The sequence below is a fragment of the Paralichthys olivaceus genome, chromosome 22 (genome assembly GCF_024713975.1).
Source record: "Paralichthys olivaceus isolate ysfri-2021 chromosome 22, ASM2471397v2, whole genome shotgun sequence".
Taxonomy (NCBI): Eukaryota; Metazoa; Chordata; class Actinopteri; order Pleuronectiformes; family Paralichthyidae; genus Paralichthys; species Paralichthys olivaceus.
In genome coordinates this window covers 8,159,527-8,186,548 of record NC_091114.1, presented here as the reverse complement: position 1 = coordinate 8,186,548, position 27,022 = coordinate 8,159,527, and the positions used below count along the sequence as shown (strand labels likewise).

General features: G+C 40.8%; 1 protein-coding gene across 3 annotated transcripts in view; it reads left to right on the top strand.

The window, feature by feature from the left end:
- The window catches only part of LOC109634836 (pyruvate carboxylase, mitochondrial), a 259,041-nt gene that overhangs the window by 190,022 nt on the left and 41,997 nt on the right, over positions 1 to 27,022 (top strand). For all 3 annotated transcript variants that reach the window (XM_069518208.1, XM_020095553.2, XM_020095554.2), the window contains exons 13-17: positions 10,207 to 10,351; positions 11,371 to 11,460; positions 16,995 to 17,216; positions 24,305 to 24,461; positions 26,752 to 26,992. In XM_069518208.1, the coding sequence (XP_069374309.1) occupies positions 10,207 to 10,351; positions 11,371 to 11,460; positions 16,995 to 17,216; positions 24,305 to 24,461; positions 26,752 to 26,992 (855 nt within the window). The remainder of the gene's footprint in view (positions 1 to 10,206; positions 10,352 to 11,370; positions 11,461 to 16,994; positions 17,217 to 24,304; positions 24,462 to 26,751; positions 26,993 to 27,022) is intronic.

Genomic DNA, 27,022 nt, shown 5'->3' with positions numbered 1-27,022 from the left:
GCTGCTGTACTGGTTATTGCCAGATCCTGGGTTATGACTAACGGTGACCGAGCCTTTGCTGTGGAGCACTCTACCTATTGAGATCAGACAGGAGACATTTAAATCTCTTCTGAAAACGTTCCTTTATCGCAAAGCATTTATGAATACTTACTACGTTGCTAGATTTTATCTTCCCACTCTTGACATTTTACTATTTGCTTTATTTCACTTTGCAGTGTTTTTATGGTGTTGATCCTTTTGTTTGTGTTGCAGTTTTTATTGCTGTTTTGGTTCTTCTTGTCTGTGAAGCACTTTGTAACCTTTTTAAGAAAAGTGCTATACAACTGAAGTTTATTGTAATTTGAGAAGTAATCTGTAGCAGAAGAGGTACTTTTTATTTTCCCAGTTTTTTCCGCACTGCAATTATTAAATAAGTGAGTATCCTAACCATATTTTTTCTGTATATTTTCCAGTTCCAAAACACATAAACTTGAATATTTAATGGTTTAATCAGGTGATATGTTTGATGAATTGAAGGAGGGTTTGGCCTAAACTAATTAACACATCATCGTAAAAGTGGATAAGTTGGAACGTTTTTTTGAAACACTATTATCAAATTTGTTAAAATCATCTTCATGTTCTAATATCCATCAAAAATCAAAATGAAATCACCTTCTCTTGATTTGCTTGACCAGGATTACCAACCCTATCTTTAAGGTTTGCTTGCATTGAGAATATACAATAGATTTGTGAAAAGCTGCTGTTGTAAGTTACCTTATACTGTAATTGTGTCCATGCATGTATTCCACTGAGAAAGACAGAACTATTTTTTCCTTTTGTTTAACATTATCTCGCTCACCTAATAAATGTGCAGGCAGTGAACTGCCACATCCTCTGCTGCTCAGTTGGGATTTCTCCTCAGATTGTGTGAACTACATAAACAGTGGCCTCAGACATAAAATGTTACTGCTACTGTATGTTATACTTTACAGAAATTCCATTGCCTTACACTCTTTAAACTATGACTGAGTGTCCAAAGTGAGTCACAGCAACTAAAGAGAGGATGACGGGTAGAAGTAATCTGATGTTAAAGATAAGCAGCCTGATTTAAAATAATATTAGTGCCACAGCCTAATAATACTACAGACATAAATAACCCTGAAGTGAGAAAAACGTTGCTAAATTGTCATGGGTCATGGTTTTAGTTGAGGGTTAATTAAAGCTGACATTAAGCTGTAAATTAGATTTTAGTGTTATATTTAAACAGACAATTAGTTCAAATGTATCTTTGATATAATGAAGTGGAAGCATTTGATTGCAGGTCGTCATACATTAGATATATTTAGGTTTTATCCGACCACTGTGTGTTCTCTAAAGGAAACTATTTCTAGTTTCATTCCTAAACTGAAAACAACTTGAATCAGCCCTAGCATGCTGTGAGTTGTTCATTATAAATACTGCAATGGCTGCAGTGTTGGTGGGTTAATGTTAGTAGCACATCGATCAAGCTTTCTTCTGAGCTAGTGGCAGAGGATATATTTTATTGCACATCAAGGCTAAAACATGTCTTGATTTTGATACGTCAGCCAAAATAAATAAATAGAATTTGCTGTCAATGATCTGAAATAGCCCAACAACTGAGGATATGTAGCTCAATTGTAAAAACAAGGTAATTATAGTTGAACAAGACATAATATGTCAGAAGTGTTGATTTGAGGTGTTAGAGGTCATGCTCAATACATCATAGTCTTGGTATTGACGACATTGCTGAGAAGAACTCTTGCGCTTTGAATTTAAAGAGTGAGCGGATCATTCACAAGTTCAAGTATAATTAACACAGAGGACCAGACACCTGCTAACAGAGAGTGAGAAGACGCGCTTCGTGGGTTTGAAGTACATCACGAGTCATTAAATGCGTCACAGGCCTACTGCTTAAGGATTCCCAAAATACCACTGAGGAGCGATCTGTTTTAATAAGCCTGTGTCTCAGGGTCCCTGAAAGAGTCACAGAAGGCTTTTCTTTTAGCAAGTGCAGCACCCTGTTTGTTGATTCCACATGAGTGCTCACAGTGTTTAAGGAAAACACGTCACATATTAGCAGTGGTGAATATATCCGCCCTCATAGTGAAGAAAGTATAATCATAAGACTATTTCAGAATCATTTTGTGGCATGTTGAGCTTCCACTGGGTTAGTGCGTCTGTCAAGAAACGTACCTTTGCTGTATCCACTCTCCCTCATCATCTCGTCGCCTTGTAATTTCCTACATTTTCCCTGGAGATGAGTGTGAACTTTAGCAACCCCTGTAAATCGTCTGGGATTGTCATGTTAGCGGTAAAAGCTGCGGTTATAGTTCAGAGTGCTTGAGGAAAAACTGTCATTTCCTTCAACGGGGAACAAAATATTTTGAAGCCGCACAATATTTGCTTCTTAAACGGCTATTAACGGAGGAACTGGCAAATCATCCAGCGCTTTTAAAGTAAAATTAATTCACTGTAAGGTGCTGAACGCTGGTACAAATTGGTTTTCCTCCTGAGCACTGTAGTTATGCTACAGATATCATAACAACCATGCAGTTGCGGTTGCATTTCCCCAGTGGCGTACTTTGTCTAGGATGTCTGGCAAGTTCAGCACCATGGCCAGCGCCGGCTCCCAGACAGGCAACTGAAACATACTGTAATGAGAATGTTCTCACACGAGTTGGAAATAGTCGAGCGTGGTCCGTGTCTGACATATCTCAAAGCTTTAAGATTACCCCTCCTCCCTTCTGTTCCTTTGCATAGCAATAATTAGTGTTTTCCAAAACAAAGGGATCATAGCTGGATTTGCACCACCTATGTTTCATGAAACCTCAAGAGACACACACACACATGCAAAAGTGTCATTCTAGAAAGAGAGGGTCTTTTTCGGTTTATGTTTTCATATTTTATCAGATTGCTTTTTCACCCTGTGAGCTTATTTACATTGTAAATGTCTCTGGCCACAACTCCCCTGATGAAATGCAAGGTGAAAATTGCTCTGCCCTGGACTGGTGGTAGGAGTTATTACCGGAAAGATCACCAATCAGATTTATTTCCCTGAGATAAAAGCCCTGTGGCAAATGTCAAACACTGCCTCCAGATTTAATTTTTAGGTACAGCCATGAAGGAGTCATGCACAAATCTGTTGTGAGGTGGCTGAAGAGAGAGAGTGTGTGTAAAAGCGCTAAATATTCAAACCACTGTCTCCCACAGCATCCCCATATATCTTCCTCTACTTGCGTCACCCATTCCAACAGCACATGCATGAATGGCTAGAATTGCTGTCACTCTTTATGTTACATGTATGTGTTCACATCCTATTGGATAGTTAAGCCTAAATATGCATTCCTAAACCACATTGTGTCCTTACATCTTGCCACTGATGAAATACGCAAAAGAGTTGAAGTTGGTGCCTCTCTGTGGGCATCTGTGTTAGATATGAAAGTCCCTCAACGTAGATGAGTATGAACAATTAACTGTTAGTTGGCCTTTTATCTATAACCTGACCTTGGTACTGCTTAGAGAGAGAAGTGAGTATCTGGAATTAGACAGGCACTATTCTTCTGTACAGATATAATGTAATATACACTATATACATAATATTATAGTGGCATATACAGTAATGTGTGAGGATGGTTAAAAATTCCTCAACAGTTGGCATAGTGAATATTCAGTGGTTACTTTAAGGAGGCATGAAGCGAAGAGGAAATTAGACGCCAGAGAGACGCTGAGAATTAGGGCAAGCTCTCAAAGCTGAAAAGAGAAATGGATGAAGAACTGTGGTCACAGTTGTTTGTCTCATCAGCACCGAATGTGACCCATTCATTTCTTTCTCTGGACACAAACAGATTCTGTCACATGAGTGTAAACAGACGCATTCATGAAGTGGCCGGCCTGCTGTTCTGACAAACCAATCAGTGGACAACAGCAAAGTCATTAACAGCACACTGAGACCAAAACATCTGAGCAGCATGATGCTGAGTGTTTGTGGTGTGTGTGTGAACATCTTGTCACCCTTCATCCACATGTGTCACTGTGTGCTTGTTGTTGTGTGGCCTGTTTCCAAGTCTTCCCTTTGAAATGTTAGCTTTCATTTTTTATCCATTTGCTCGCTCGCTTGCCTTTAGGTTGCTATATAAGACAGGTGTGTGTGTCTGTGTGTGTGCTGTGTATCCTGCTTAATTAAAATTGTGCCTGGTAGGAGTGTTAGGGGTCCCCTCTATGTCTATGCGAGTGTGTCTATATACATTCATTCATTCTTTGGTGTGTGTGTGTGTGTGTGTGTTCGTTGATCTTGTTTATGTGCCTGGGCCAGTGGTTAGGGCGTGACGGATGGGGATAGGGAGACAGAGGAGGAGAGGAGAGAAAAGACAAATGACCTGACAGCTCCCCTATTCAACTCCTAATCACTGAGGGAGTGTGGAGGCTGTGTATGACAGAGGGAGGCAGTGTTTGTGTTGGGAAGACAGAGATCAGTGGTGTGCATTATGTGTAATACTGAGCACAGTTATATCACATCTGAAAAATCTGAACTTTCACTTTTGTTGATACTCTTTCTCTTTTCTGTTTTGCATCTAGCAACTCCACATCAAGTGTGAAAAATAAAAAACCTGACAAGCAATGTTCAACTATGTGTATATCTGCCAGAAAATGCTAAACCTGAACTCCACCATGAGCGAGAACAGAACACGCTTGTTTACAAATGACTTTTGGAGGAGGGTGGATCCAGGTGAGCTGTGGATCAGAGACCCCCTGCCTCAACAGAGGACCCAGCATGTCCCTGTCTTTGTAAGCTGGTATCAGAATTTGAAACCTTTAGTGAGCCGGTGGATTGAGTGCAGGAGCAGACACCTTGAGTTGTTGTTCCTTTTCCAGGTATTGTCATCTTTGACTCTCTGATATATCTGTTTGGAACCTCAATCCATTGTCCTGTTTCTTTCTTTTGCTTAAAAGATATGGTGGTCGATGGGTAGGTGGAACTTATGGTTACTTGGTTTTGTTGCCTTTATAGCAAACAGAATCTGTATGCGAGGGACGAGATATTGGGGTCGCAAGCCTTCTGGTGTCTGTTTCTAGTTTGACCAATCATGTTTGAGCAGGCTTTGGTTGCCCCCAGGTAAAGAGTCTGTGTGGAGAGCAAAAGAGGTGGAACACTTTGACCAAAATGCATCTAAAACACCTACAAAAAAGTCTTGTTGTTTGTGTTTTGTAAGGAGAAATATTAGACTTGTGTGGTCTCATCGAACACAGTCACCGGCAGACATAAGTCTTGGCCTGGATGTTCGCTGTCTATGCCGGAAGCAATTGTTTTATTTGTCTCCTTGCTCTCACAGATTGAAAGTGTACAGGAGGAACATTCACATATGAGTGACTGGGCCCTTATTTGTCATCAAACGATAGCCAATGGGCTCCAAGATTGACCTGGAAATTCCAGCAATCATAATGTAATGTTTTGTTCTTGGCTTCAAATAAACAGGACTTAACACTGGTGCTGATCAAATTATTACTTAGACATTGCTCTGCCTTTTGTCTTTTAATTCATTTTAAATAATTAAAGTCTTTGCCAGGGTGATTCTCTGCCTCAAAGTTTCTTTGGGTTAAATTTCTGCTGGAAACGGGCATAATATGAAATAGTTGATTCCACCCTGTTTTTCTCATTCACCTCAGGTTGTTGCCCCTACAATCGTTGCAGGAGTAAAAAGGATTGCACAACAGAGTCTAGATTAGTTTAAGTGAAAAGGGCTGACTAGACTTCAGGCTTAAACAAAAAACATAGCTGGGGCTTATATCAGCAAAAGCAAAATTGGTGCAAGAACATTGATTTTAACTTCCTTTGAAATATAATAAAAATGTTAAAGGTGGCTTTAAATATATAAATTACAATTAGAGTTTGATTTGATCTGTGGAACCTTCGTTATGATCAGTTTAGGGCGTGTGCATACACTTTTCTTTTTGTCTTTACTCGATAGTGAGGAAGCTTCTTTGCATAGTTAGCAAATGTCTGCACATTAATATGCAGAACAGCTCCAAAAGTACTTAGTCTATCATTTCTTTGCTGTTTTAGTGGAGTGAAATATTTCCTGACACAGACCCCATGACTCGCCTGCTTTGCATCGTGAAAAATGACACCCAGTCTCTGTGCAGACAGTTTGTAGACAGTGAGAGCACATAAAATAGCAGGTGGTATGTGTTTTCTCTCTCCCTGAAGATATCCAGACTGCAAATTACTGTCAGCAGTAAATTCTGTCTATATTAACAACAACATTTGAGTGTTGGACAAATTAAATTAGAAATAAAGTTAGAAAAAACCCCACCTGAAACGAGCAGATGCAACAGTAACACTTTAACTGTTTAAAGGTGGCGCTGTGTTGCGTTGACTTGTGTTCGCAGCCGGGGACATCAACACCTACTTCACTGTGTTGCTCTGGAAATCACCAGTAAAGCTGATTGCAGCGATAACAACCGGCTGTGAGCAGAATGGCAATAAAACAGACTTTTCTGGTGATAAACCGAGTGCTGTGAGAATAAGAGAGAGGGTCGACACAACCAGATGTCATTTTGTAGGTGGAGGAGTAAAAAAAAAAAGTCCAGGTGTGATTTGGTTTGCACCAAGCGGAGGCAGTGACTTCTGAGCCTTATGTTTGAGTGCAACTGCTGTTTGTCAGAGAGACTGGGTGGATGTAAACTAGAGCATTAATTCACATGGATGTGTTTATATTGCCACTAAAACTATGACACTTCTAGATGTGTGTGTTTGCAATCTGAAAAGTATTCTGGAGCAGGAGATACAGTTGACACTGGCAGGAAAGTATGTGCGTGCATGTGTTCTGCACGCTGTACACTTCGCTGTAGCCATGTTCTAGGGCATCCAAATAAGGGAAGAGCCTCTGTGAGTTTGTGCTCGTGCATTTTCAGAGAAAAAAAGGCTGAAGACTGAGGGAAACTTATGAAGAGATGCTGAGTGGTGGGGAAGGGAGAGACCAAATAGATTGTTTGCCGACATTAGAGGTAACATGGAGGAAGAGGTGCCTGTGTGGTGGTGGCTGTGTTAGTGTGTGAGGTAGCCACAGGCATAGAGAAGCCTGATAATGAACACATTGATCTGGTACAGCAGAGAGGAAAGGGCAAACCCTCATGTATTCATGGTGTCTCTATCTTCCCTCACCATTATTTCCGAGCATTTCATTAATAAGAATCTGCTCATTCTATTTGTTCCTCACACCATGTCTCTGTCTAGCGTTAGTTTATTTATACCTTTTGCTTTCTTTTTTCCTTTACTTACTCTCACTCATTAAGTTTGTTTACACATATAAATTATAGATGAAGATGGCATCAAACACAGAAAACTGATGAGAGAGTGAATGAGGGGAAAATGCAAGACTTGTGAAGGTAAAACTTCAAAATGCCTCAAGGCCATCCTCTCTTTAATTTTCACGTTTTTTCCTTGCAGGGAGGTTTTTGTGCTACTTTTAAACCTTTGACCTTGTCCTTGTGGCTCTGTCTTGTGTAGTGCAAATGGGACAAATATTTGTTGCGAGTTAAAACTTCCTCTGGGATAAAAAATAAAAACGTAACTTTCACTCAGGGTTAAGTAAATCCAAAACATTGTCTACCAACATCATGTTACCAGCTTAAAGGAATTAGCATTTTTGGAAGTATTAGGTTTGTCTGTCCACTAAGGGAATACAATTGCGGTCAACGACATATAGGCAAGATGGCTGCATTGCATTTATCCGTTGGGTGTTTAAGTTGCACAAATCCTCAGAAATGATTATAAGATGCAGTATCCACTAATGGGTCTGGCAGCAGAGAGTCCTTGACAGGGTCAGTCATCAGCCACAGAAATGGCGGAGAGGTTTGAAGACATGCTGTGTTAACAGGTCTGGAATAACCCACATTTGTCTAATGTGTCATTGCCTTTTCTTGCTTGATCTTAACTTTAGCCAAATGTTGATCTCCTCGAGTGTCGCCATCTTTGTTTGTTTGCTGCATTGGAGGTTGGTCAAAGATTGGTCAAAGGTTAAAGAGCTTGTGGCTTTACAGTCTTTAGTCTGAGTGGTGTGCTCGCTACTGAAATCCTCCAGTAACATTAGGACAACAACATTCGGGACGCAGCTGGTTCCCTTCATGTACACATGGTTAAACACCAAGCATACCATGGGCCTAAATTAGACATATCTGCAGGTAGCTGGTTAGCAAGTCTTGAAACAGCCATTTACCATTACTTTACACATGTTATGAAATGTTAACAGATTAACATTTATCTAAACATAACGAGCTTGCATTGCCAGTTCTTGTTTGGTTGCCCCATATTAGTCAACGCTTTGATTTTGATCCAGTAAAATAGAATACAACAATCTACACATTTCCGTATTTTCCTCGAGGAGGCAGGTACGTGAGGCAGCGGCACACATTATAACATGTTTGCAGATGCTATAAATGGAAAAGAAGATGAAGTCCACTAGTTTGGGAAAGCTCTGCACTTTTGTAGCATGCAGCAGAATCCTTTCTTGTTTTGGTCTGCAGCTTGTAGCCTATAAGAGTACGCAGTGTAGCACATCCGTGTGAATCCCTGTCCCCTCTCCTCCTCGAAGCAGAGATGTGAGAGAACAGAGTCATTCTGTGTGTGTGTGTGTGTGTGTGTGTGTGTGTGTGTGTGTGTGTTCATCTGCACAGCTGAAAATGAAATCCTCTCCTTCTCTCACTGAGCATTTAAACGTTTGGAAAGTTTTCCTTTTCAAATTCAATTTTTCAATATTAATAATGGCGCATTGGTCCTATGTATTGACAGAGCAGCATATCATCCCCTCTGTGGAATTAGATTTTCTCTTTGTCAACTATAACGTATATAAATAATATATCCTGCTGTCATCTTTGGTCTCCATCTTTGTTCTTCCTTCTCTCTTCTCCTTAGAAGAATGTTAATGAGTCCTGCCCTCATCCACACCTTCACTTCTTACTGTTCACGTCTCGTTTCAGCTCTGTGACCAACAGTAGCTCGCTTTTCACTGTTGCTATTCGCCCGACCGCATTGATCTCCCTGCTTCACCTCCCTCCCTCTCTCTCTGTCACAGTGCCGGTAATGAGGTGTGTGTCTGTAGTTTGTTTATTGTCTGACTTCCTTCTCCCAATTATGGGATTCCTGAGTGATTGTGCCGCAGCATTATTCCAAGTCACTCTTGGTTTGACTGTGAGTTAAATGCCCAAATTATGGCTGTAAATTCAGTCCATCCATGGCTTGTTTTGTGTGTGTATACACTCAGTTGTTTTGTGAGAAAGGCACAGGGATCCATCCATGAACCATCTATTTAGATTTTTAAGCTGCTGTACCCACGACGTCCTCAGGGACTGGCTTCATCTCTTCACTCTGAGCTCAGGTTGGTTGCATCCTTGTGCCTTTGTAAATAAAAGGGACACTTGGAGGCTGGCGTGTGAGTGGCAGTGGATTTTTTTTCTTCTTCTTTTTAAATGTCACTACAAACTCTTGACATTTTCATTCATATACAAAGACATTTTTGACCAACTTAAAGAAATAAGCTCTCCCCACCGTTTACATTCCTTCACTCTTCCTCTGTGACATTAAACAGCGCTTAACACATCTGAAGCCGCTTCAAGGATATTAACATATTTCACTCAATCCCTTCAACTCACTTCTCTTATGCTTTTCTTCCGACCAGTCTCTAACCATTCATTATTGTGTCAATCTTACCTCCAATCATCTCCCCGCGTTGTTAAGATGGGCATACAACTGTGAAAAAACATTAGCGACAAATTAAGTAATGAAATTCACTCAAACAATTATATCTTTCCTCTCCCCTCTTTCATTCGTTCTCGCTCTCTGTGTTAATTTAGAGAGCTTAATTGCTGGGATAATACTTTTGAGGTAAACAAACAACGACAAAATAGAATTGGAATGTAATTACTTTCATGAGTTGACTTTCTCTGTCTGTTCCACGTGTGTGTGCTGGTCTGAGCTGGGGTTGAGCCGTGTTGAGGATACTCGATTCCTTTCTTTCTGTGTTTACCAGTGTGCTGTGTTTTGTTTAATATGTTGTTCTTAAGTGAGATGATTTTTTTGAGTGTTTAATTTGCCGAGCACATTCTTGACACTCTTCTCTTTAAAATACATTTGCTTTGTGTTTATATTTGTATGAATTTAAGAATTTCCCAAAGTAAAAGAACTCCTCCTTTGTTTCTCTCCACCCTTAGACAAACATCCCGTTCCTCCAGAATGTTCTGTCCAACCACCAGTTCCTCCACTCCACCGTGGACACCCAGTTCATCGACGAGAACCAGGAACTGTTCAACCTCAAACCCACTCAGAACCGAGCCCAGAAGCTCCTGCACTACCTGGGTCAGTGTATTAATAACACACACAACCACTGAACAGAAATTAATCCATATTTTTAAATCTAATCATTTTCCAAATCTCACTGTGATATTACTATCTGATATTCAGCAGTACATTTTCTGTTGCTGGTTCAACCTTATAAATAAATGCAGTGATTATAAGGAACCACATTTCTGCAAAAGAGCTATAACTTCATGGTTGTTTCTCTCACTTTAAACTTTTACCCAAGAACTAACTGCAATGTAATGTAGTTGCACTGTGGTGATTTAAGTGAGAGGGAGCGTATAATGGATTCAATAAAATAATCCGAAATTCGGGACCCAAGAGTGAAAGCGAGTGCATATGATTTCAGTTTTATGACCTTAAGTTCAAACAATGTAAGATAAAGGTACCACTGCTCCATGTACCACACTCCAATATGTGAAATATTTCAGCTTTCAAGTCCTGAAGTCTTGAAATTCAAAATTTCTCTATGTGTGATGTGCTGAAGCCCTTTCCCTGTAAGAAATATTAGAGGACACATCTAACAAATTGTGACAAAAAGGTTCAGCTCTGCAGATTTTGTGTCATCTAGCAATGAAGCTATACATTATTACCAACTGAATAGTCATCACCTCACCTCTCCCGCTCCAAGCGTCGAGACAAAACCTGTAGTGGCCTTCCAATAAAAATTTAAATGTGTAAAAAGACCCTCTCTATAGAGTCTGTGTTTGATTTATACATTCTGGGCTGATGTCGAAATATTGTGGACTTTTAGAAAGAGGTCCAGCTCCTTGGGGCTCATTCTAAAGTAACAAAAACACAATGATTGGTAGCTTCAGGAGATTATTCACTAATTAAAACATAATTAAAAAGATCATACTCAAGTTCTGCTGATAGACGTAAAACTCTTGCACACTTGACCTTTAATTGCCTAAATGCTGCTGCTTTATTCTCTTCAAGTGTTTTCTTGAACATCGTTTGTTACATATGTTACAGGACTGCATCTGACTCTTGTTCTCTATTTGTATATTCACAAATAGGTCATGTGATGGTAAATGGACCAACTACACCCATCCCTGTCAAGGCCAAGCCCTCCTCCACAGACCCTGTCATTCCTCCTGTCACCATGGGTATGTCTGTCAAAAGCAAAGGGTTGTTCCACTTGAAATTGTTGTTACCCTACCATCATCATGTCACAGTGCATTATTATTATTTCATGTATAACATTTGGTCTAAATGAGCCAGCACTGCCACTGTAAGGGTTGGGGGGTTTCATTCCTCCAGAGGTACAATGCTAAAAATGTAAATACTGGATCTGCTGGGCACTTTGGTTTAAAGCTCCGCCTGAATGACAAATGAGCTGTCGAACAGTCTGATAGCTGTAGGCAGAAAGGGCCTCTCTAAATGGTTCAGTTTAGCACTTGAGGGAGGAAAAAGGTTTTGGCCAGGGTGCTCTGCTGAGCTGTGAGTACAGCAGTAAGAGGATGGAGCTCATTGTTTGTGAAGGCACGAGTTCTTGTGCTTCTCACCTTGCTCTGCACCAGCAACCCTGAAATCTCAGAGGAAAAGAAACGGCCAAGTTATTTGATGTGCTCATTAAGTCACAAAGTTTATACCTGACATCAGCATGCATTTTGAAGAAGATGAACATCCTCTTGCCCTCTCAGATTGTGCAAAGTGGCTGTGTTTACAATATCAGAATTTTTCAACAAACTGTTGGAGACGGTGTCAAATATCTTGGATAATTTGCTTTGCCTGGACCGTGCCAAGATTTTTTCTCCAATAATTTATTGCGAACTAGGCCCAGAAATTGCATTGCAGAATCAAATCAACGTCACATTTGGTCTTGGAGGCAGAATTGAGATGTTTGTGTTTCTTTGTAGAGCAGGTCAGGGTGAGCTCCAATCACAAGCGGTCACTCAAGATACTTGTGGATAAACATTGTAATGCCAGGTGTGAACTGATATATGTCCAATAGGTTGTAAATAACAGGTATGAACAGCGTTTCTGGAGCCAAGAGTGTTTTTCGCAATCTTAACTATAATGTCTTAGTATTTTTTGAAGTTATATTGATTGAATCCTCATCGAATATGTGTTTTCTATAAGCTTAAAAATCTGTAGAAGAATATTCCTCACTTGATTTCACAGTCTGTCCCTGTGGCCGTTCTGTGATGATGCACTTTTTGCCCTTTTCTCGTAGCGCTCCCAGGTTTGAATTTAGGCAGCTGCTTTTTACAGCTACAAAACTGTCGGCTGTATCAATCTGACATGTTCATCAGCGACCTGTTCTGCCTCATCACATACCGCAGTGCGCCCGGTAAACATTAATTTATAACAAAATAATGTGAATAATATGAATCATAATCGGGCATAACTGATCAAATCTGACATCTAAAAAGCGAGCACAGTGGAATGGAATGAGAGTAAGACAAAATAATCTGCTGTGTTTGTGTACAACCTGCATGTGAGTGTGTTTGGGTGCTTACCCACCACTTAGCCACTTATGCTAAGATGTTGTGTTTAAAGCTGTCTTGTTGCAAAAAAGCAGACACACATACATGTACACTCAGAATAACTGGTGTCCTTTGTGCCTTTGTGCGCATGCCTCCTAGTACCTATAGCACGCAGCTGATGACGTAGTTAAATGTAGCACAGGCATGCACAGAGGCATACCTAAAGCCTAGTAATGAGATTTGTAATGTGCTTATATCCTTTCTTTCATTCAATGGAGGGATTGAGAGAAGAGAGGGATTAGGTATGTATTATCGCACTCTGTGGAGGGAGGGACAGGGGCATGGAAGGAGAAAGAGGTTATGAAAGGAGAATAGAGGGTTTGGACAGCGTATAATCCTCATATGTAGAGAAAACGGTCAGGTAGTGGCAAGGACATATGGAAAGAAAAACCATCGAGATGGAATCTGATGTAGATGATGGGGAATCGAGTAGGAAGGGCTGTTACTGTGCACCACCCGCAGAAGAGAGAAGAGCAAAGTTAAGACTGACATTGTCATATATCAAAATGTCACATCTAAATATGAGAAAATAAAGGAGGACTCACAAGTAAAGCTAGACCGAGGAGAATGGGGAATAAAATCCTTCCTCAACAATGGGACGAGGGTGTCCTGACACTACGTGTTGAGGAGTCAAAGGCCATTATTTTCTAATTAGGATTTGTAGTCTGAAACGTTCCCTCTGTTGGCTGGTGGTTCATCGATGCTGTATAAATACACCTTGTTCCAATTATTGTCTGGATTTATTTAATGGAGGACATGTAGAGGTTAATCACCAGATGCCTCAGAGTTAGCTTTAGGAAGAATGACTAATACAAATGACAGACTTCTTTCCCCCCTCTTGTTGTGAGCTGTATTTTCATGCTATGATTAAAGTAGAAGACTGGCTGGTAGAACAATAAGTAATAAGTATCTGTGCCTAATCTAAATAAAATAAACGCCAATGGTCTTTAAGTCGTAATCTTCCCTTTTCTCCTTCCTTGCCTGTTTTGGATCATCTTAGAAAAGATAGTTTTTTCTGTCAGGTACCAAAACAAATTTTAGCTTTAAATTAAGTTACTTGTCTTTCCGTACATGAGGATACTTTGGCTTTTTTCCGTGTGTGTGAGTGTACGGCAATGTGTCTTCCTTACTAATTTGTCCTTTATGTGAAGACATTTCTTTACGTTTTTTGTTTCCTACCTCTCGTGCAGATATGTGCTCATTTCTGCACATACTCAACAGGCTTGCGTGGCTAACGTAGTTCGCAGAGCTATTGTTTGCTGTGCAGCCATTGTGTTTCTTGTCTAACATCACAGTGGGGGGATGGTCACAGGTGTGTTTACAGTGAAAGGTGACAGTGTGGTGTGTTCAGCCAGCTCCCATATTTACATACAGTCGGGGCTGGAACCATATGGCTTTATTAACTTGAGGAGGGCCAACAAATTTCATAGGGAGGGTCTCACAATCAACCAAAGCAAAGAACAGAGAAGCTCAGATCACAAAACACAAAATTGTATTATATTGTCTGCTCAGGATGACATTAATCCACCATATGGTTACATGGAAGTCATTAATGACTGCCATATTGATGTTTAAATCTCATATGTATAATCCATCAGAATCTACAGAGGTTTCTAAAAACCAAGATAAGAGATATTTACCTAGTGTTCTTGGGAGGTAGATGCAGCTCAGGAGAGTGACAAAGCAAGCTGATATCACTCTGAGATTGTCTCCTCCACAAATTGCAAATAAAGAAATACCTCTGAGCACAATAGCTCTATCTAGTCACATCAGCTGATATTGAGCTTTGGGAGGAGAGCTGCAGTGTGCAGAGAGGGAGCAGGCAGGTGAAGAATGTCAAGGGAAGAGGTATAAAATTGACACCAGCCTGGGAGGCTGGGAGTGAAGTGAGGGTAGAGAAGCTAAGGAGTGGGAGTGAGGTGTTTTCAGTGCAAGAGAACGTCTGTGTGTGTGTGTGTGTGTGTGTGTGTGTGTGTGTGTGTGTGTGTGTGTGTGTGTGTGTGTGTGTGTGTGTGTGTGTGTGTGTGTGTGTGTGTGTGTGTGTGTGTGTGTGTGTGTGTGTAAGTGGGTCAGTTGTCAAGCACAGCAACCGCGTGGGACTTGTATCTACTAATTTTTGTGTCTGCTCTGTACCATGCGACACGTACACAAATCCACTCGCTATTTTTTGGGGGGGGGGAATGTCCCATGCAAAACCACCATAGTCTCTGGAGTGATGCCCTCATTTCTTCTCTATTGTGTGAAGGTACATGTTTTCCAAGTTTGTAAGACGGTGCGATTGTGAAAGGGGAAGCATGACTTTGAGCGTAAATAATTTCCTGTGTGCACGGAGGTGGCTGCATGTGTGCTGCGTGTCCCCTTGTTCTCCGTATTATACACTTGATAAGTTCAAAGTGCCTGTATCTATTTGCTTCGGCAAAGTGATTTCACAAAGCTCAACTGAGCCCATTTGTGACTGCATGTATCTACGTGTGCGTGTGTGTGTGTGTGTGTGTGTGTGTGCCTGCGTGTGTGTGCCTGCGTGTGTGTATGAGCAGTTCATTTCACTCATGCTGGCCTTAGAGACAATTACAGCAGAGATCATTTGTTTTCAGGGATGAGGTACAACAATAAAAGGTCAAGAGTGAATATTCAACCACGCAGAAGGAATGGAAGGGAGATGGAGGGGAAGAGAAAGTGATGGAGGACGGGTTGGAGGGTAACTAAGCAGGCAGAAAGTACCTCATTAACTAGTCTAATTGATTGATGATTCTACACACCCCAGCAAAAATAGATCCCAATCCTGCTTCCAATATTGTAACGCCTCTGGTTGTGTTTAATTGCGAGGCAGACAGCAAGAGGAAAGAGAGGATTATAATAGGAGGCCTGTTAGAGCAGCACACAGGCAGCGAAGTCTTCACAAAGTGTAATGTGTTTGTTTTGAGGACCATTCACCTGTAATAAACTGAAAATGCCAGTATTTGTCTTGGGGATTTCTCAGCGATTGTTTTTATTCCTCCGTCTGGAGGCTTTTAGTGGTGAGGATGTACTTTGCCACTGTATATGACATTTCAATCCTGAAAGCTGCAACACTCATCTAGTCGTGTCCAACACTCCTCATCCTGGGTTCCTCAGGGAGTGGAACAGCTCTTTACTTTCAAGTTTATAGTTCACCCTTTAGCTTGCATTACTCCTGTCTTATTTTCAGCCACAGCTGCATGTCTCCACGGTCCAACACTGAAATGCTACGTTTGGATGAAATCATGTACACACATTTCCCAGAGTATAAATCTGACTTTGGTGATCCCCTGACGTTTCCTCGAACAACATCATGAGGTGGTTGCATCTGTGATTTTGACTGAAGTGTCTCAACAACTATTCGCTGGACTGCCATTCACAATGATACAGACATTCTCATACCCCTTGGGCTGGGACCTGTCTTCATAAAACTAACATATATGGAAATATACAAAACAATAAAAAATGTGTTGGTTCAGTGTAATCCATCTGGAGCTGCCTTCACACGTTGGAAAATGGAATACAAATATGTGCCATACTCAAATTTACAGCAATATGACAGCTCCTGTCGTGAGAAATGTGGAAATGTCAAAGCTGGGTCAGAGGCCAGATAAGGCTGAGAAATGTTTAAAATGTGAAGAAAGTGCAAAAGAAGCTGCTGCTGGGAACCACACAGCACCAAGCTCAGTCAGTCGGATCTGTTGGTTTGCTAAACAGTCGCTGTTTACTTTACAAGAACCTTGGCCCAATGAGTCACTGTCAGCAGGACCAATCCATTCTCACAAATGGGTTGGTTCTGTGTTCAATTAGTCGGCTGCTGACTTTGTATTCCTTCTTCTTTTATAGATGATCTACTTGAGTTAAGGGTGGATGGAGCAGCAATGAAAGGAAACAGGGTCCACCTCATTAGCGGAGGTTATGACGACCGCCAGACTTGTTAGCATAGAATAGTAAAATCTCAGTTGTAATTCATATATTAGGTTTTTTCCTGTATTTATATATATTTTCTTTCAATGGTGGTAAAATGTAACTATTCCTTTCACCTTTGATAGTGATTTCTCACAAACCGCTGTATCAGCATTGATGCTCTGCAAAGTTCTCCCATTAAATTTTCTTCCTCTGCTCACATTTCTTTCTCCCTTCTTCATTTGCAGGCGACCCTCCAGTAGGTTTCCGTGACGTGCTGCTGCGTGATGGTCCCGAAGGATTCGCCAAGGCCGTGCGCGCCCACAAAGGTCTGCTCCTAATGGATACCACATTCAGGGACGCTCACCAATCGCTCCTGGCAACCAGGGTTCGGACCCACGACCTGAAAAAGATCTCGCCATTTGTCAGCCACAACTTCAGCAACCTTTTCAGCTTGGAGAACTGGGGAGGTGAGTTTTAGTGTGATGAATATGTGACTTGATCATTTAGAATATTTTTGTCACTGAAAATGTTCTGAACTCTCTCAAAACTCTCCAAATGTTCATCTCCCTTAAATCATTTAAAACTTTTTTAAAGCAGTGTGGGGTCTGGCAGAAGCAGGCAAGAACCTTCATTATACTTCAATTCTTTATTTGAGGCTAAGCTCATCATATTCTGGCTCCTTTTTGATTTTTTAACGGATAGTCGTAATATTGACCTTTTCATCCGATCGGAAAGTATAAAAGCATCTTCTAATCTAAATGACCAGGTATATTGGTCCTTTGTCATCTCGATTTACAATAACAAACGTGTGTAAGGTTATAGATTTTTAATGGAAGGACATCATCTATCAACAATAAATAATCCATTAGCTCAAAATACCAAACTATTCCCTTAAATGATCCACAACAACAAAAGCAATCCGAATATTTTGCTCTCTCAATCTCAAATCATTAATTATTAATGTTTTACTTTCCATTGTCGCCATGTTTCACACCATGTTTCGTTGATGACAGTGATTGTACCTCACTTTTCCTGTTTCAGTCATTTAAAATGAGGTGCCATTGAAAATGCATCTCGATCCTCCCCCACATCACTCTTCCGCAGGTTCCCTCGAAAGACAGTGATTGCACCTTTGCCTGCTCTTGCATGAATGAAGAAAACAGCGCGTTATTGAAACTTCTTGAGGCATGAACAGTCCAATAATGTCCCTGTATAATATGCAATTACTCTGAAATTGGCCAGAGAAGGAGAATATGTGCCTCGTGTTTGAACAGTTGGCAACGAGACCAATTATCAGCACTTCTTGATAACGGTCCAATGTGAAGTGCAGTTGTTAAGAACTGGTTTCAAAGAGTAAATTCGTTTTTCCTATTCAAACACTTCCTTCACGTACATTTGTGGAGGAGATATGAACAGTGCGGTTGAAACACTTCATTTGATGCTCAATTATAGTCAATTGTGATTGAGCTTGTATGACCTGGAATGCTTTGAGTAGATCACAAGAGCAAACAACAAAAACCTTAAAATAAAACATGGGGGTTCTGTTGCATTGACACTGTTAAGGCCAGTGAAACCTCTTCGATGCTGTAAACCCTCAGGATGAAATTCCTGCTGATCATTGTTCACCAGTGAGGAGGGGAAAAGTAATACATTTCATTACCGTGGCACTTTGAGCTGATCTCACATTAGGACACTGTCTACTCCTCTCATGTTTGAACAGATAAAAGGTTACAGCAAAAGTAAATCATACAGGAGTAAAAAAAGGGCTTCCTCCTGACTTCCACCTCCTAGTGTATCACAAGGTTATTGTGAGACTGACCAGAAAATGGTGAAGCTTGGCTGTGTTTAAGGAGTTACACTAAAAGTAAATCTTTGAGGAGAAAAATTAACCCTCGTAGTGAACTCTGTCCTTCCTCCTGGAGGAAATTGCTGAATAGATACCAGGAAAGACCCCCACGTCATTATGTGTGAAAACCTTCACACAAAATAAACCTAGACCCTAAGAAATGTGTTGACCAAATGTTGTTTACCATCATTTATAATTATGCGTAACACAACCTCGCTGACTTTGTAGGATCCTTTCACTCTGCGGCAGCCTCACCGGGTTCAAACGCAGTCCAATGGGGTGATTGTTTGTCTTTTAAAAACTGTCTTGCACCTTTTAGGAAATGTGAATCACCAGGCACAGTCAGACACCTTTTACTGATAAAAGGGCACAAACTGAGCTTTCCATCAGGTTTTCTTACTGAGAAATAGAAACTGTGCAAAACAGTCAATGCATCCTGCAGAGAGCATGGTTTGAGGCCGTTTAATGGTTGATCATTAAAGATGTTAATTTACGAAGAGTTTCCTATTTTCTAAACTGAGACTGAGGTTTAGAGTTTAGAGGTTTAGTCTTAACCATTTGCTCATTGAACTAAATGCCAGAGAGACGCAGCAGCAGTTGGGTTTAATGGAGTTATTATTCTTTAATAGGAAAACCACATTTAATAAGGTTTGAGCCAGAACAGTAAGAGTTTACTTTAAAAACTGTTCATGTCACAACCTCATTTTTAAGGCTTCAACACTATTTTTCAGCACAATGTATGAAAGTTGAAAGAAACCGAGGTGACAACATGTTGAACATTCTTAACTTTGGCAAATGTTGCAGTAAAAGCTCAAAGTAAACACTGCAGAACAATCTTCTCTCTGTACCCAATCCAATGGCATGAGAAAAGTGAGTACGTATTACTTTGAGTCCTCCTCATAGAACACTTGTCCCTCCTTCATAGAGCACTGATGTTTGAATTTCAGTGGGAGTAGAGTTTTGAAAGCTTCTGTCAATAGTAATGCTTGAAGTTGTAACAGTCCTTTGTGAATGTATGCTCGTCTCCCATTCGTACAAGGACGACAAGAGAACATCAGTGAAATCAGATGTAAAACAAGAGCTGGAGAAGTTTTAACACCTCCTGATATAATGATTCTGTAATGAGCTGATAATATGAGCTGCGGAGCATAAGATTCATTTGTCTTTCTCAGTTAAAAGCTGTGTAGTGTGTTAGTGTGTGAATCCTCTTGAGGCGTCAGTAGCTCCTTCATATTGTGAGTCAGGGAAAACAGAATGGGACTCTCTCATAATTATTTAAACACTTAACGGCAGAATAAATTCTAGAGATATCCCCCTGACACCGTCCTGGGACTCAACCAGTTTGTGGTATTATAATATCTTTGCATATCTTCCTGTGAAAATAAATATTAATATAATGAATGCAGTCTGTTATTAAATATAAACAACAGAACATTTGGAAAACAGAGTCTTTTGACCCATATTATCTCCTGACAATCAAGGTTCATGTCAATGGGTTGTTTCTGTTAGTTAGTTCTATCACTTACTTTCAGCAATCCCACATGGGGCTGCTCCAGTTCCTGTTTTTAAAATGTTTTTTTTTTCCATTTCATTTCAAAGTTAGGAAACTTGTGAGTGAAGAAACCAAATCAGTGAATAACTCTGCAAAGCATCTTTCCATTTTTGTTCTCAGCCTATGTTGATTTTATAACTTTGCCTTGGTGGGTTTACTCATCTCTTCTTGTTTATTATTATTGTCTTGCTGGGTAACTTCTGTATTGTGAGGTTCAGTATGAATTATGTTTTCTTATAAGACCAAAAAGATAACCACTCTCCTACACTTTAATATATTTTAAAAGAGTATTTTCCGTTAACTTTCCATGTGGTTTTCATTCAATAAATGACCAAAGACTATGTTTCCACTGCATGATACATATCACAGTGAGGATATTTTCAGAGGTCCTTTTTTTAGGTTCCTGCCTTCTTCAGTTTCTTACATTCCTTTGAAATGTGCTCTTTAATTCGCCTATACCCTGCCGCACAGGATCTGTCCTCAAAGCTCCGTCTAATTTGCCTTGGACTTCAGCCAACGACCACGAGGCGACAAGACAATTTGTTTTTGCACCCATTATTATTATAACAGACTTAAAAATGGTGGTCACAACAAAGTTTTGGTTGGTCTTGTTTTTCACCATAATCAAAGAGCTGGTGCCACCCTCGTATCAGTTTTTCTGGTTGGCAGTCGAAACACAAAGACCTGGTTCGAGATCAAGCACTGGCTCCAAACCGGCCCTGGAACTACCTTGGTGGCAAATAACAGAGACATCATTAGGAGCCGTTTTCTAAGACTTAATACTGTTCCAGAAGTCCACAACAATTTTTTACAGGATGACTACTTTTCTTGACCATCAATCAAATCACTGCAGTGCCTTTTTAATTGAAGAACGTTGTTGCCTTTTACATTATGTCTCAGGATATTGTGTAGCTATCTATTTGCCACTAAAAAAAAAAACCCACATTCACTAAGCACTCCCAGATTCACCAGCAGCTCTCCGCCTCCTATTGATTAAAGTCGTGAAGCTCAAATTAGACTAACTGTGCTGTAGTGAGACGTTCAATGTAGAACATTGTCCCTCAGTGACAGCTTGTAAACGTACCTTTAAACAGTTGCTCATAAATCATTTGATGACCACAGGAGGAATAACTACCATGTCTCTCTTGATGTGAAATCCCTATACAATGGGCTTTATTACAAAGTGATCAGGGATAAAGAATATTACGCCTGGCTATGCTCAAATCACCGAGAAACAAAAATAAACCACTGAAGGGAGATGACAACGTGAGTATTGACTGCTGTTACCCTGACACATTGTCCCTATGCAAAGAATAGTTTTTCCATAGATTGGTCTTAGAGAGAGAATATTGCTTTCACATGTTTCAGCTGCTTAAAGGCAGAATGAATCATTGGACAGATAAAGCCTGTGGGAGCCCTTTGAGGATTATGTCCCCTCCCGATGGCGCATTTCCTCCCTACACCATTGGAGATACAGTAATATGAACTGGAGACATATCCACAGACGTATGACAAATTAAAGGAAAAACCGACAAAGTGACTCAGTTAGGTCTCGGGCCGCCACGAGACGACAGAACAGCTTCAATACACCTTGGCCTTGATTCTACAAGTGTCTGAACTATGCTGGAGAGACAAGCACAATTCTTCCCGGACGAATTCAAGCATTTGATGTTTTCATGAAGGAGCTTCCAGGGCGCCGTCTAATATGTCGGTCCAGAATCTTCCACAGTTCAATTGGGTTGAGATGACTGGTGAAGGCTAGAGCATACAATTCACATCATTTTCATCAAACCATTCAGTGACCTCCTCCTATGGAAGGAGGATTCATTATTTTCTTTTTTTCCACTTATTTTTCAGATTTTTCCTTTAACTTGTCACTTCTCTCTATGTGGTTCCTCAAATAAGGTGTATTTTATTCTTGTTTCTTTTGTATTCTTGTTTGTTAAATCTGCAAAGCAGGACTATCTGTTAAAGGCACTATCCTAAATCTCCACCATGGGTGTTATGTTTCGTCTGTTTGTTAGTTAGTTACTAATGCTACTAGCATTATGCATAATCTCCTGATTAGATTGTCATTTTAATGGGCGGAAGGATGTGGTATGGGTCAGGGATGAACCGGTTTCATTTTTTGTGTGAATCTGGATCAGGCACAACCAAAACTCTCCAATTTCTCTAAGAAAAATTCATGGATATTGATTTTAAAAAGTCCTGTCTTGTTCAGTCCAGTGGTTATATAGTTGGTTTGTTCCAATACCGTTTAAATATTTTAAGGTATGTGATATGTCTTTGATACAGGATGTAGACAAGAGCAATCAACAGAGTCTGGACTATATGAAGGCAAATAGACCAATCCAGAGCAATACAATGGAGTCACAGATGACATAAAAATTGATCCAGCAGGATAAAGAGTCAGATGCATCAGAGCTATAATTGTACACTTAAGCAAAAATGCTGATAACTGCTGAGAACCGTGTGCTTATGTAACTCAATGATTCAAATAATAGATATTAATCATTTATATTCTTCTCAGGCATTCTGTTACGGACTCAAGAGTGTGAGATAGAATTAAACTTTATAGAACTTTATTTTCCCACCAGGGGAAATTTGGACCAACAGTTGTGAGACATAAAAACTGTTTATTGTTGAGTTTTATGTAAAATATGCTCTCGCCTAACAAACCATGTATTCCCACACCTATCCAGGAGAGAGTTTACCCTAAAATAAGTTATATTTCTCTCCTCAATCTTCAGACAGGTTGGTGAATAATGGGCACTGCCAAAAAGGCAGTTTCCATCCGTCCATCTGATTTGTTCCAGAACATCTTCATGTCAGATTGGAAGCTGCCTGCTCTAAAAACGCAGGCTACAGCAGCGCCCGTGCCAAACGTCCTGCACGTGGGACCAGCTATCAGTCATCATCTGTGTTATCAAATTATTAGAGTAAATTTTGCTGCCCCAGATGAATTCCTCACTCAGCATCATGGTATGATATCTCACATGCAATGAAATATTAATCATCAGATACCATTGCTTTGAGTCATTTCCACTCTGAACTAGTAGCTGTAGACATGCTGACGTTGGCCCAAATCAGGGGAAGAAAAATAAAAAAGAACTTGATAAAATGGAGGGTTTTTCCGTGTCAATTCGGTTTCTCCCAGTGAAAGGAACTGGGACGTGTGCTTAGTATTCTATCTGTGTCTAAATGTATAAGCGTTCAGAAAATGAAATTTAATGATGACAGTGTTGGATCAGCAGAAATCCTCTGGAACCTTCAATATTTCTGGCTGATGTGATAAACGGGAATGAGATTTGCTAATCTACTCCCCCAGAATGGGAAATGAGAGATCGCTATCTGTTTTTTTTTTTTTTCCAATTCTACTGAAACATGTCTCCGACTTGAAAGTGACTTTTAAGAGGCAACTTTTCCCCCTTCTGTTTCTGAGTGGTATCGATGAACGCTCCCTGTTTTATCAACTTGACCACAACAGATCACAGTCGTTTTCACCACAGCTCAATTTAGAAAGACAACCACCAGAAAACTTGTTTTTTCTTTGTAGGTTTGACAATAAATCATGTCAATTATAATAATTGTATTACTACTGATCTAATGAAAACAATGCTAACTTATCAGTCATGTCATGGAGCTCTCTCTGTAATCATGCTGACCGATGGGACTCTACTTCATGTGAATGCCTGTGTGAGGGTCACTCTCGACCTTCCCTTCTACCTTCCTGACAACCAGGTTCTTTTTCTTTTGCTGGGTGGAGACTCCACAGTTACTCCAGTTGTTTCACCGCCTGCCATTTCTGCAACGTTGGGGAAAACAACAATTCTCTACTGTGTTTTGTTTTGTTTGTGCAGCACTTCTTTTGTGCCCCAAATCAATCCTTCATCTTCCTGAGAAATTTCATGCCCGATGGCAGACAGAACTGCATAGAGAAAGTTAGGCTTCATGGGGAACCAGTCTAAAGCAGAAGTGTGGATTTTGTGTCCCATATGTGCGTCTGTGTGTTGTGGATAATGTGGTACGTTTAAAATATTAGTTTTGGAGCCTAAAATTTAGATCAAAGTCGGGATTTGAGATGACGGCTGAAATTAACTGCCACCCCTCTGTGTGTGTGTGTGTGTGTGTGTGTGTGTGTGTGTGTGTCATATTAGGTGCAACCTTTGACGTTGCCATGCGCTTCCTGTCAGAGTGCCCATGGAAACGTCTCCAGGAGCTGAGAGCTTTGATCCCAAATGTACCTTTCCAGATGCTGCTGAGAGGGGCCAACGCTGTGGGCTACACCAACTACCCTGATAACGCTGTTTTCAAGTGAGTCACTCTCACGCACACATACTCCCACATTTTATCCTTCAATCAAATGTTTAAGAGCTTTAACATTGAGTCTCACTGTGAACCTGCTGACATAATTTTGTATTTTTGTGTCCCAAAACCTTATTTAGCCTGTGTACTGTGCAGAACACATATTTTATTTGAAATGGTGGAAAGCATCAATTATAATCATGCTTTCTTCAAACCAGCTGCCGCTCCTCCAGCTTCATTGTCCTTCACTCATATTATTTATAAAATTTCCCCTTTCTGGGTTGTTTCCATGGGAACAACATGGGCAACTATCAACTCCATATATGATTTTGTGCCGCTGTGAGTGCCTGTGCGTGCGTTTGCACCTCACTATTTACTCAAGGTAATGATACATTTCATTCCGGTCACCTTTTAATTGAATCACGTCCACGCCCGAGGCTCATGCAAAAACTTTCAGACCACATATGATGAAGGAAATACACTGCCGGGCAGTCGGCTGTTTTTCCTTCCACTCTTTGTATAGTTAGATCACTTTTGGTAGTAAGAAAAGCCCTTTCCCCTCCTACGCTCTCCTACACTGTATCAATGACCATATATGTAGTATCTATTTCTTTCTAAATGTTTCCAAATGCAGATAATATAAGATACACAACTGACACAAACATTAAATCAGGTCAATTTGGTTCATGTTCTGGTTGCCCCCTGCCATGCTCAGTGAATTACACTGACATATTGTTGATTCAGATGTATAGCAGCAATGCATTTAGGGACTGTACGCATGCACACACACGCACGCACGCACACACACGCACACACACACACACACACACACACACACACACACACACACACACACACACACACACACACACACACACACACACACACACACACACACACACACACACACACACACACTCTTCCAAATGGATTCACAAGCTGCCCCAGTCATGTGGATGACTCATGTATACTCAAACACACACACATACACCTGCAACCAGTTCCACACAAAAACACATACAAGGACACACACACACACACACACACACACACACACACACACACACACACACACACCTATGTAATTCCCCTCACCTCAAAGAAATTACTACTGGCTTCATGACTAATGCAGCTGTCCACTCCTCCCTCATTGCCATTGACACACACGTACACACAGACCTTTTTTTGTTATCATCCTGTCCTCCCCCCTCTCCCATCATATAGTCATTATTTATCTCTACTTTTATAACTCCCTGTTTCCCGCCTCCATTCATCTCTCTACATCACACACTTCTTTCCCCTCTTTTTAACTCCTTTCTATATCCAATGCTCTTCATCTCCCTCTCCCACTCTCCCTCTCTGTCCCATAGGGGGAGTGCCATTGAAAATTTGCACGATTGTGATGAATGGCTCTGATGTGTTGGCTCAGCTCTCTCCCTCCATCCTCCCTTCACTCTGTCACTCTCTCGCCCTCGACATTTCCAGCCCAGTAGCCCACAGCAAAGTGGCCTCATTGTCTTTATTAAGTAAATCAAATCAAAGTGTAATTTCATTTTGTTTCATTGACTTAAAGTGCATTTCACAGGGTCACACTACTGTAAGCTGAGCAACAAAAGATTGAAAACATCTAAAATGCCTGGAGGAAAGGGTCACATGATTTCCTAACTAGATCTTCTTGAGGGAAGCAAAGTTTTTGACAGAAACATTCTGAATCACATGAATAGTGATCACTTCAGCTCCGAGTTGGATATGTGGGACAGTAAAGTGTGTTTGATTCACTGCCAGACAACGTCCACGTGACTTGTATGCATTGTAGCTCTAAATAGATACTGGACATGCAGACGTTGGACTGGTAATCCTCTTGTGGAACAACATTAAGTACGTCTGTTTATTTACCAACACCAAAGCTCTCATTGTGTCTAAATATTGCATTCACACAAACGCGGCACTCACCCCAGTTATGACAAACCTGATTAAGATACAGGGGGAGAGGGGAAGGATTTACCACTAGCAGTTTGGATAATGAGACGGGTAAGCGCTCCTCCTGAGTTATTGTGCGCTCCTGCAGGCTGTGTAAGCTCACTTTTCATGGAAATAGTGAGAAAATTGTATTAGTGCAGGTGCAGCAATATTTATGAGTGTTGATATGGAGATGGATGTAAACAGCTTATACCAACCCAGCGCTATTATCTGGGATGCACTGTTCATGAAGACAAAAATGTAATACTCTGGCAACGCAGCCTTGGATGTGTGTACAGTTTTAATGTCATTTAACTCTATGTTGTTGGGTCTCCTCCAGGTTCTGCGAGGTGGCCAAGGAGAACGGTATGGACATCTTCCGTGTTTTTGACTCCCTGAACTACCTGCCCAACATGCTGCTGGGGATGGAGGCTGCAGGATCAGCAGGCGGCGTCGTGGAGGCTGCCATCTCGTACACGGGCGACGTGTCTGACCCAATGAGACAGAAGTACTCCCTGGACTACTATGTGAAACTGGCAGATGAGCTCGTCAAAGCTGGAACCCACATCCTGTGTATCAAGGTGGGGAAATAAAAGCTTGGAGTGTTTTGC